General features: G+C 42.2%; 1 protein-coding gene across 2 annotated transcripts in view; it reads left to right on the top strand.

Annotated features, from left to right (window-relative positions):
• Nucleotides 1–12261, top strand: part of Sqor (sulfide quinone oxidoreductase) — a 40400-nt gene that overhangs the window by 25687 nt on the left and 2452 nt on the right. For both annotated transcript variants that reach the window (XM_055622276.1, XM_055622347.1), the window contains 4 exons: nucleotides 259–312; nucleotides 3092–3286; nucleotides 5037–5246; nucleotides 9432–9615. In XM_055622276.1, the coding sequence (XP_055478251.1) occupies nucleotides 259–312; nucleotides 3092–3286; nucleotides 5037–5246; nucleotides 9432–9615 (643 nt within the window). The remainder of the gene's footprint in view (nucleotides 1–258; nucleotides 313–3091; nucleotides 3287–5036; nucleotides 5247–9431; nucleotides 9616–12261) is intronic.

Here is a 12261-nt window from a genome sequence, read left to right as displayed (position 1 = left end):
GGATTATGACCTGTCATTCTCCATGTGTAAAATCATAGGCACCCCAAGCTTTCAGAGGTCAGGCTCAGGATTTCTGAAGCAGTGAGATAGATGTGAGGCAACAGAAAAAGAGGAAGGGTGGTCAACTGTAGTGTGTATCCAAATTTGCCTACCCTGTCCACCCCCATCCACCCGGAGACACTCACATGAACAGATGGAGGCATGGCGCTGATTTTTGAGCATTGGTCTAATACTATAATTTTTTGGTGTGTGTTGTAGATCTCCTACAAATATCTTATCATCGCTCTTGGAATCCAGCTGGACTATGAGAAGGTACGGTCTTCAGTTGTTGCTGTGTTACACCCTCCAGTTTATGCTAAGATAAAACTAAGACACCGTACTCCCTTCTCACATTCATTTGTAATAGGGAAATGATAGGAAAATGGTTCTACGGTACTGGCCCCACCCCCAAGTCTAGCTTATTTCTCAGACTCTTTTTTTATGATGCAAAAAACAAGGTCTTCTCTAAGATTCTGTTAATGATAGCAATGTGTTTTAGCTTTAAAGTTTAAGTGCAGTTCAGATGTCCTTGCCCTAACTGTGTTTCTGGCAGAAACAAGGTCTCTCTGTACTTGCAGGAAGCTCGTTTTGTAGGACCAAGTTGGCCACATAAAAGTATTGGCTTTCCTTTGCAAATCAGTTCTAGCTTGTGAATTCTTAAGCAGACTGAGACAGCAGAACATAGCAGTTAGTTCATCAGACTCTGGGAACGTATTTAGTTTTTATTGCCTAGAGACTTGAGCGTTTTGGGTATGAAGTGACCAACATAATATAAATACTACCTAGGAGCTACATGTTCACTGGGCATCGTGAGATTCAAGCTGATTTTCCTAGAATGCACTAGGGTAATTCATTCGTTTTTGTGGTTTCCCGGAACATGTTGGGGATTGTAGGCAAATAGTTACAGCACGTGAAGCCTGGTGCTGACCTAGGCTATGGATGTGATTCCTCAGTTGAGGTGGCCCAGGAAACGTCTTGGGGTGTGTTCATACGTGAAGAACCATGACACACCCGGGGAGGAATGGAGAGAGTAGTGGAAGATGTGTTGGAATCTATTATATGAAGATTCTCTAGTGGCATCTGTGCCTTCTGAGGAAGGTGGGAGAAGCCAGGATTGATAGTTTTTAGCATGCTCTTATAGCAAACTAAGAAACAATAGCTTTTTTTTTCAAAGGCAGCCATTACTATGGAATCATTGCTAGATATCGTCAGTGATATCTGTGATATCTACCCAATTATATCTGCAATAATACTCATATTATTTCTTGTTCTGGACGGCTCCAAATTTACCCTTTAGCAACTGGACATTATATAACCCCTAATCAGCTTTGGAAACGAATGTATGTGAAACAGTTGTGAGTAATTTCTCTGGCTGCATTTCATTCTTAAAAAAAAAAAAAAGAAAAAGAAAAAAAAAAGACTATGGAAGTGTGTGTAGATAAGCCGATGAGAAAAAGGGAAGATGCAGAGGGTTGCTGGAGATCCTTTACAGCTTCCAGTGAGGAAGGTATTTTTCCTCCTTCTCATGGGTGAGGAAACTGAGGCTAAGGGATTGTAACTGTGGCTAACACACTACTGGCTGCTCTTTGGTTGAAAATTCTAGAAAACTTCTCAAGTGAACGTAAAGCAAAAAAGAAGGCAACCATTTTCAGACACAGGATCCCCGTGGAGCTCTAGGCAGGCATGCAATGGTCTCTGGCAGGCGGGATCTCCACTGTGCCTGCTGGACGTTTGGGGCTCTCCTGCTGCACACAGATCATGTCTGTGCTCTTTCTCATGCCAGCTCCACTGAGTATCTTCAGCATGGTGTCCTGCTCACTGGTCTGTCTCGTGTGACAGACGGGATAATCCTCAGCTCCCCAGCACACAGCTACCAAAGGGCAATTCTATTTCTTCTCTTCCCTGATGCTCATCTGCCCCTCTCTGCCCCCATCTCTCTGCCGCAGAGTTTCCTGAAAGCAATACTAATTGATGAGGGAGCATAAAACACGCCTCATCACACAGAACTTCCTGGAAGGATTTGGCTGCCAGGGTACCCTTTCTCTTAACAGTGGCTTTTAAATACAAGGTTATATACTCAGCTACGACACTGTTAAGTGGGAAAGGCAGGACAGAACCCAGGTCTTAAGTATTCCAAAGTCCATGTCTTTAATGCCTCACTTGACTGCCTCACCAAGAGTTTGATCTGTACAACCTGAGAGGGTAATTTCCGTCTTTTGTTATTGGCATCATGGGTGAATGGCTCCTGGTCCTGCCTGAAGGCAGTTGTTGCTAGCATCCTGCCCTGTCTCTGAAGGTGAGAAGAACTGTATCCCAACTGTGGCCTCATGTCCAGGGAGGTGGGGCTGGGTTCTCCTAGGCAGCTTGACAGGTGACTTCAGGGGCCACACTGTGGTCTGAGCCTCTCATTCACCTGTCTGTTCTGTGTGTGTGTGAGTATAGGGGGAGCTGATGCCCCTGTGATGTCTGACAGGCTATAGAAGTGGCAAGGAACAAGGGCTCCAAAGGCATTGGGATAGATTTTTTTAATATGTAAATTTGCTTTCATCTCAGGGAAATTTATATGCATACCAAGAAGAAATGTACTTCTACTTAATTTTGTTAATTAACATGCATAATTAAGGTTTTCATGGTGACATCTTTATGTGTCTTTTCACACACATCCCGCCCCTCATTAGTAGGCCCCTTCCTTCCCTTAAATATTCCTTCTTCCGGCTTTTATGTCCATTACTTCCCTTTTTCTCCTTTCCCTCTCTTATGGCCTCTTCCTTTCCTCTTATGGCTTGTTTTCCACTTCCTTGATGTGTATACACACACACAAATTTATAATATGCATCTATAATCTGCATCTAAAAAATCTATAGTATGCATATGAGAAAAAACACGTTATTCGCTTTTCTGAGTTTGCTAAATATAATGATATACAGTTGTATTTATTTTTCTACAAATGTCATGATTTAATTTTTCCTCATGGCTGAGTAAAATTTTTTTTAATCTATCTTACAATTTTTAATCTATTAAAAAAAATGATTCTCTGTGTGTTTGGTTGCAGATTAAAGGACTACCCGAAGGTTTTGCTTACCCCAAAATAGGATCCAATTATTCGGTGAAGACGGTAGAGAAGACGTGGAAGGCCCTGCAGGACTTTAAGGAGGGCAACGCCATTTTCACCTTCCCCAACACTCCGGTCAAGTGTGCTGGGGCTCCCCAGAAAATCATGTACCTATCAGAAGCCTACTTCAGGAAGGTATGTCTCCTCGTGTAAGACCTGGGGTCTCACAGCTCAGGAGTTCAAAATCGCGCCCTTCCCAGAAACTCCCACAGACCACGACTTGATGCAAAAGCAAGAGGTTTATTAACCATTGCACAATGGGGTCACCCCTGCTGGTCAGCAAAGAGTGGCACTGGGAGACAAAGGCCTTAGGTTTTTAAAAGAAAAATTGCGGGAAATTTGAAGTTGCAGTCTTGGCAATTTAGGACTGGATGAGGAAGCTATAAAGTAAGATAATTGGTTAGTCTTAGGTGCTCAAGCTTGGCCAGTCCTGCCAAGTGTGGATGCAGCTGCAATTGAAGGTGGGGGTGGTTAGCTCATCCTTGAAGATTAGGGCTGCAGGCTCTTGGCTGGAGGTCAGGAACTACTCAGAAGAAGAATTGGGGCTGTCTGGGTTGGTTGCTAAGAAACACTATCTCGAAGACAAGGGTCTGTTGTTCTTTTTGCTGAGTGAAAGTCATTGCTTGCTTGATTTTTTTCTATCTGTCCTCACAGATAGGGTCACATTTCTCCATTCTCTGGAAAGGTACTAAGAGGCTTTAGCTTAACCTGAACCTAAAACTCAAAACTATAGGCTTTAGAAGACACACAGGTTACAAAGTTAGTCTAACCCTTTCACTCATTAAGGCAGAGATGTCAAGTGAGGTGCCAGCAGTGAGCTTCTGCCCCAGGTCCACCTGTATCTACGGCCTTTGCATTTCTCAAAGTATGGTTCCATGGGTTCACGGGCACAGGGCTCTGAAGAGACCACCCTTCAGGCACACTCTCTCATAGAGCTGTTCTCATAACTTAGAAGAGATTTTTTTCGATAGACTTAAAGACACGGTTGCAATCATACCGTATAGACCGAGTACTTCATGTTATTAAATAGTCCCCTGACAATCTTTAAAACTGTGTATAAAAGTCCATTGCCAAACTGTTAGTGATTGTTTTATACTTTAATGTCTGTAGTTAGGCAATTAATTATAAATTATATATATTTACATCTATCTGTGTCTGTATCTATATCTAAATCTAAATCTATATCTATATAATGGCTGTTGCTTTCACTCAGGCTTAAGGTTAGGAGTATTTTCTGGCTCTTGATGCATGTATTTCCAAATAGGCAAAATGCCAATTTTAAAGGTAAAAAGTGTTCTGATGGTATTTCAGAGCTTTTGGAAAGAGGTTTTGTTTTTTTTTTTTTTGTAATGAGGATCAGGGAGGTTTGCGACCTGTGTAAGAGCTGATGATTGCCAGTGGCATAAACCTGGCGTCTAGCGGTGGAGGCTGTTTCTGCCCTCTCTGCCCTTTACTGAGATGTATTTGGTTTATTGAGGGATGGTTTGGATGGAGCCCAGGCAGGACCTGAACTGGCTTGTGCTTCTGTAAAAGGGGAGGGAAGGAGAAAGGGAGAGGGAGGATTGCCCACTGTGGTCTTGGAACCTAGCACTGGGCATGCGCCCCTGAGCTATGTAAATGGCAGTGATCCAGTGAGGTGACGGGTTAAAGATACAGCTGTAGTGATTGCTTTTGATGCCCAGGAAGTTCATTCCAGCTCAAGGAGTGGGGATGGGTGGGTGGGGGCTTTGGTACAAGCTTTTGAAGCGCTATCAACTCAACCACTGATAAAAAGCTGATAAGGTCCCTACTGAGGGTTTTAATTCTGATCTGGATGTAAGAAAGAAACAAGAAACAAAATGGTGGCTGGAATAATTGTCTAACTATTCTCTTTCCTTTTTCTTAGACTGGAAAGCGACCCAAGGCTAATATCATCTTCAACACAGCTCTTGGGACAATTTTTGGAGTTAAGAAGTACGCAGATGCCTTGCAGGAGATCATCCGGGAGAGGAACCTCACTGTCAACTATAAGCACAACCTTATTGAAGTCCGAGCTGACAAACAGGAGGCTGTTTTTGAGAAGCTGGACAAGCCTGGAGAGACACACGTGATTCCAGTGAGTGACAGGTTAAGCTGGGTGCCTCCCTCCTCCTAGACCGCCATTGCTGCCTGCTGGGGAAAGTTGATGAAGGAAAACCTAAGGGAAGAAAACTGAAAAGGGCAAGATGGGAGAGATTGTGTCAGTAGGGAGCCCCAAGGGCTTATCTGAGTGGCCGTGTGATTTTTTTTTCTTCACTTTTCCTGACACTCAAACTATTTCACTTTATTTTTATTGTGTGGATAGTTTAGGGAGTGCGTCCTCAAATGCAAGGCCCTGTGAATGTCTCAACCTTTGGTGTGCGAGAAAGAGTCCTTCTGGTGAATGGGAAGGAAGCCGTTGGTCGCTCAAGACTGACAGTGCTGCTTTTCCTCTGTGGAACAAACTGTCTTTACACACCTTTCACCTGTGCAGACACCCAGCCCTTAAGCGGGTGCCTTAGTAAGGGGAACAGGGGCTGTCTCTGACATGAACTACTCAGTGGTAGGCTCTTTGATCACCTCCCCCTGGGGGGTACAGCCTTGCTGGGCCACAGAGGAAGATGATGCAGCCAGCCTTGATGAGACCTGAGAGGCTAGGGTCAGAGAGAAGGGTAGGAGGTCCTCCCCTATCAGGGGACTAGGGAAAGGGCATAGGGGGAGAAGAGGGAGCGTGTGTGTGTGTGTGTGGGGGGACTGGGAGGAGATGAGGGAAGGGGCTGCAGTGGGGATACTAAGTGAATAAATTGCAATAAATAAAAATATAAATAAAATTAAATTTAAAAATTCCTTCTCAAGGGACTTGGCAGAGCTATGACCTTCCTTGGAAAGATTCAATGTTGTGTGTTCTTGGTTTTGGGCATCTGTGTCTTTCTCCACAAAGTGGGACTACTACAGTTGTGGAGGAATTATGAAACTTAAGCACCAGATACAATGGTATTGGGGAATATCCATTCATACCATTCTGGCAGGAGCTTTCAGCAACAAGAAAGCACGAGACACTCACATTGTACTCTGTATTTAATGACGAAGGGTTCCATAAAAAGGAATTTTGAATGAACCAAAGATTAGTCTTCTAAGCATCAAGAATGTAAATTAGAACCTTTTTAGCTTAAGCTCTTTCTAAAACCCACTGCACCCATTTTTTTGTTCTTAAATAGAATACATTAAATAATCATTAAAAATGTTACTGCTGGCTCAGGGGCATACTTCAAAAATCTTTTTATTTGAAATATTCTCAAAATTAGAGAAATTATAAAAACAAAAATAGCAGAAACAAAATTGTGTATGCCTACTTTTAGATTCACGTACAAAATCTTACAGCAGTTGTTTTAGCTTTATTATTTGATTTCCCCTCTTATCTCTATTTCTGTTAGTTCTCCTAAAAACAGTTCACATTCATCAAGCATTATTCTCTTTATCTCTAGATAATTTTTCTAGATAAACTTTCTAATATGTGGGCACTTTCTTGTGTAACTACAGTAGTCAATGAGCCTAGTAAAGTTGGCACATGTATGATATTTTATCTACTACATGTATCTAATTTTGTTGATCAGCCCAATAGCTTCTGCAGCATTCTACCATCTCTGTACAGTTAGTCAGATGGCTCCTTAGTCTCCTTCAACCTGGGGGCATTTCCACAGTTTTTCTTTATCTTCTATGACTCTGACATTTTGGAGCGACACAACCTTCTTCTCTGCACTGTCTCAAAAACAGAATGTTCCTTATTTCTGGTGAAGTGCTTTGCTGCACGGCCATTACATAGCAACCTGGTGGTCCAGGGTATCGCATTTGCAAGGCTCTCCACTGCAGGTTTGGTCTGGTCTCCAGTCTGGATACAGTCCAGTTTCTCCACTGAATTGCTCTTCTCTGTCACCTTTGCTAATAAGAACGTCTTTAGAGAGACACACACACTCTGTTTTTTTTTAGAGTTTCACCCAAACTCAGTACCCACTGGCAACACTCACTTACATTGCTTTCACTGTGATGATCACAAACTGATTTTTGTTTGACTTCAGAATTTCATCCTCGCTTAGCAGTAAGCATTTGGCATTTTTATCAGTAAGTGCCTTTTCCTTTATATTGACCAATTAATTACTGGTATGAAGTCATGTCGGCCCATTTTCTCCAATGTTTTATCTTTCACTGATGCTCTTAAAATTATTTTTGTTGTCAAACTGCCCAGATTTTGTCAGAAGCGCCTTCACGCCGGCTTCGGTGTACTTGTGATACATTTCTATCTTCTTTTCCCTAGCACTTCTGTGCCATCTGCCATCACACTTCGCCCCTGCTCACCTGGTTCTGCCTCCCCCAGATCAGGGTCCTCACTTGGAACGGCTCTCATGCAGCTGTGCAAAGGGTCCGCTGGAGTTTTTGTACGGATACTATCCATCTTTTCACACAAGTTGCCATTGATGTTGGTTTTTGTTTTCCAGTTTTTCAGGCTGTCAGGAAGTTGTGAGTTTTGGAAGGTCCTTCCACCTCCTGATTTTTAAAGTTGCTGCTCCTGTTCACCCCCCCCCCCCAAAAAAAAAAAAAAAAAAACCAAGTGAGCAAAATTGCAAATTTTATGCAAAGTAGACACAAGTGGCTGACTGTTCAAAGCAAACTTCTGAGAGAAAAGTGTGAGCTTGAGCAAAGGAACTTAATGTTGTGATTTTTAAAAATGTGGTTTCCAGCTGTGCTCTGGGGAGTCTAGGTAGACCTGGGTGACTGAGTGAATTTTTTTTTTTAACCAGGTTTTCAAAGTTGCTTTTGAGTCATAAGATTTCAGCTCAGATATTTCAATTATGCTCTTAGAATATAAATATCAAAAAGCCCACTGATGGCTCTTAAGTAACTGCTCAGCTGCTCCCAGAGCTGAAATCACCCAGGGAGTTTTAAAAATGAACTGATGCCTGGGTATCCATAACATAGGTTTCGATTAATTGGTCTGGAGTGTAGACTGAGGGTGGCTGAAGACTTGAGTTTCTGCAATTACCCTACTGACTCTCATGTTTGCCTAAGACTGAGAACAGATGTGCAAGGAGTTAAATGTACCCTAATGCCTACTGGTCTCGGATACTTCGTAGAGAGTGTGTGAACTGGTCCGGGTTTCTCCATGCTCGTTAACAAACAGACCTGGTGTCAGGGACTCACACCCTCAAGAAACCCCTCAAGGACTTAATGTTCAAGAGAACTAACCATTTGCAACTCTTTCCTGAGGTTAAATAAGCCTACAATTGACAGACAGTTTGAATAAATGCAGTTCAGCCTTTTGATTTCTGGCTCCTCAGAGACCGTGGAGTCCCAGTGAAGGCACTGGACACTAGGGGCTATTGACTATTACAAGGTTGAGATGGTCTTAATATGTTAACATTTTTACCCCTGTGAAACAAATAACTGAGCAAATGTTTCCTGGAGTAGACCTGACAGTACATTGAAGTTGCTTTACAGAACTGTAAAATAAAATGAATGAAAGGCATGACCTACAAAAAGTGGAAGGATATGATATAAACAAAAAGTTTATATCATATAAACAAATGAAATGAGTAAAAACCTTAGCACAGGATCATCAGGGACAGATTTTTATTTGTGTGTTCGGTGAAAAAGAAAACCCATCTCTATGTTCAACACTATTCGATAAACCTAATGCTAGACAAGATCCCTTTTTACTTCTCCAAGGTGTCAGATAATTTTATCACTCAGTTTGCCATCTCACATTGGTGACTGGCACTTTTCTTTATGTGTTTTGTGAGTTGAGTCCTATTTGGGAAAATACCGTCTCTTAACATGATCTTTACAAGTTTCAGTGACTCTAAATACCTCCTTCTAGAATACAACCGAAGAACCAAACCCAGACAGTACTAAGTTGACAGTTGAGGGTCAGAGTAAGATGAGTAATTTATGCTGCTCCTCAATTTTTAGCAAGATTGGAAGTACCAGGGAAGTATTTCAGAATATTAACGAGTTCTATTTCAAAATATTAGAATCCCCCATCTCTTCTGTTGAAGGGACTTGGGCTCAGCGTAGGCAGCTCATAGCAACCCGAGAGGACAGCTGTGTAGTTTCTTGTCCTTCTCCACAGTAGCCCGTAAGTCCTGGACAGCATATGGATTGATATAATCATTGGTGCATAATGCTCCCTGCGGTAATTATGTTACATAAAATGAGGGCAACAGAGAAAAGCTTGTGGGCTGTAGATACACTGACAGGATAAATTTGGATGCTCTTGTTTTTTGTGTAGTATGAAATGCTTCATGTCACACCGCCTATGAGCGCACCAGATGTCCTCAAGACGAGTCCCGTGGCTGATTCTGCTGGCTGGGTGGACGTGGATAAAGAGACACTACAGCATAAGAAATACCCAAATGTGTTTGGCATTGGGGACTGCACCAACCTTCCAACCTCAAAGACTGCTGCTGCAGTAGGTAGGGAAACCAGCGCCAATTCTTCTCTCAAACTGGTAGCTCCTCACAGTACCATAAAAACAAGAACAGAAATTTAGTATAAGCTTTCATAATTTAATAATTTTGATAATATTCTATTCGTAATGGGAAAAAAACCTTTTGTGACCTAAACATGACTTTGGCTTCCCCAAGGCAGAATCAAGTCACTGATGAAGCTGGTATTGTATGAAGAAGAAAGTATCTCTTAAGGGCTTTGCCAAAAACACCAAAACAGCATGTCCTCAGCTGTCACAGAGACTGTTTTCTGGGCAAGAAAGACCCGAAAGAGGGTGATACTTCTCCAGCTCTCTAAGTTCTCTTCCTTTTCTGATGGCCATGCTTATCCCTCTGGTGCTCTCGGTCCTTGATGCCAGGCAGATTGGCTGTTTTTCTTCTGCCTAAAACACTGGAGTGCTAGGGAGGCATTTGTTTCCCTAGGAAACACATGCAAGTCAATGAAAGCTTGCAGACCAGAAAATTGTTCTGTATAGACAAGCACAGTGAAGCATGCACTGATTGGTACACGATTAAGGCCTCAGCCTGGAAAACTAAATTTCTCTACCTCGATGTTCTGCACTAGCAGTGATGGGAAGAATTGCCTTTTAGATTCTGTCCTCTACAGAGAGGAGCTGTCTTCCGTGGATGCCATGAAACATGGACCTCCCTGCTGATGGGGTGGAAGAGTTTTTTTTTTTTTTTTTTTTGTGAATTGGACACCTTTCTATGAGATCTACCAAGTATCTTTTTCATTGTTAATGATAGTTATTTCCCATCTCTTTTACTTCAAAAATCTCAACTAATGAAAAATTTGAAAAAAAAATACATATTTGATTTACTATTCTTTATACTTTTGTATGTTTTGGGGAGTCATTTGAATGTAGTTGAGGCGTCGTGATACTTTGCCTTAAATAATTTAACCTGCTTTTCCTAGAGAGCACACATTCCTCCATATCCACAGCAGATGTATTATGTTCAACACGTTTAACATTGTATAATAAAACCATATCACATACAATCCAATTCGTATATTCTAAAATCACTCTTTGTAGACTGTGATGTCTACAAGATTGCCTTGTCTTTGGTAAGGCTGGAGTTCATGACTTGGTTAAGGGGGGCATGCCTAGGGTGTTTTTCCATCGTGAAAACGTATTTTTAAAATGTAATCACGCTTATTTGCTTATGGATGTGTACTCATGGAGGTTGGAGGACAGTGTGGAGTTGGTTCTTTCCATCCAGCATGTGGATTCCGGAGACGGAACCCAAAAGTTCCCCATTCTTGGTGGCAGGCACCTTTGTTTGCTGAGGCATTAGCACATTTTTCCCTTTGTGACCGATGGCTTGTGTGTGAAGCAATGCTCTTAATTCATATCCACACTACACGCGCTCCTGTGGTGGAAATGCCTGTTACGAGAGGTCGGATTGCCTGGCTTTTAGCTTATTCTTGACAAAGAGATAGGAATTCAGTGTTCTGGATGCAGCTTGAAGTAGGACTGAACAGAAGTTATTCAGCGGAGCAACCCTTGCAGCCTGCCATCTGGCTGGCTGGCGCCTACGTTTCTCAGCCGCGTAAACAGCATTCCCGTTGTTTTTATGTCTGTCTTTTTACCAACTGGGTTTTGTTGCGCGATTGCTTCAAAACTCACCGGGAAGCCTTACTTAAACTTGAGTTGTTTTCACCCATTTTCTTTTACAGGAGCGCAGTGAATGTTCACCTTTGTCACTTCACGTGAACGCTTGCTTGTGTCTCCAGTGTCTGGGCAACAATGACTCCAGCCTTCCCCAGGCATTTCTCATTAGCTTCCCTCCCACAAGCTCCCCAAATGTAGCATGCAGTACCACACATACCCTCCCTTGGGCCTATTTGCCTTCTGGCCTCTGCCTAGAGAACCGTGAGCAAGCCATGTCTTACCACATTGAATGCGGCTTCCTTGTGGCTTACTCCTCTTTCCTTGCTTCTTTGCCAAGAGACTCTTGGGAAAACAGAAGGAGATTGCAATGGAGGGAAGAAACGCAGGTAGCATCTGTCTGCGCACACACACGCTCTTTCAGCCTTTGGGTGTGACTGCTTCCAGGCCCAGCCTCCCTACAGTGGCATCTAAAGCCAGCTTTACTCCTCTGTCATTGAGCCAAGTTCTTTATACCCTCAGTGATACCGAATTCCACAAAGGGGGGCAAGATCTTTGCAGATTTTACTTTCTCAGCAATGAGGAGAGCCAGTTCATAGTTTCATTTAGTTGTTCACATCTAGGAAAAGCAAAATCATGTGTTTTATTTGAATGATAGTATACTATAGTTTTCAGCCAAAATTAGTCTGTGGCCTATCTTTGAACAGCTAGTTAAGAATGGTTTCTCTAGGTGAACATTTGTTCCTCAATGGTAGTTCCCTACTGTTTCTTTTACTTAATCTCAAAATATCTCATCATTCTGTGAATGAGAACTAGTAGACCTGGATCATACATATTCTTTGAGTTATATCAATAAGGCTCTTTTGTGAAAATGTTTTTATACTCTTGCCATATGTATGTCCATATATACATGCATAAATATATCTAAAACACACACACACTCTATCTATCTATCTATCTATCTATCTATCTATCTATCTATCTATCTATCTATCTATCTATC

This window comes from Psammomys obesus, unplaced genomic scaffold (assembly GCF_907164565.1).
Source record: "Psammomys obesus unplaced genomic scaffold, mPsaObe1.curated_primary_1811, whole genome shotgun sequence".
In the NCBI taxonomy this organism is placed as follows: Eukaryota; Metazoa; Chordata; class Mammalia; order Rodentia; family Muridae; genus Psammomys; species Psammomys obesus.
This window is presented reverse-complemented; position numbering and strand designations above follow the sequence as displayed.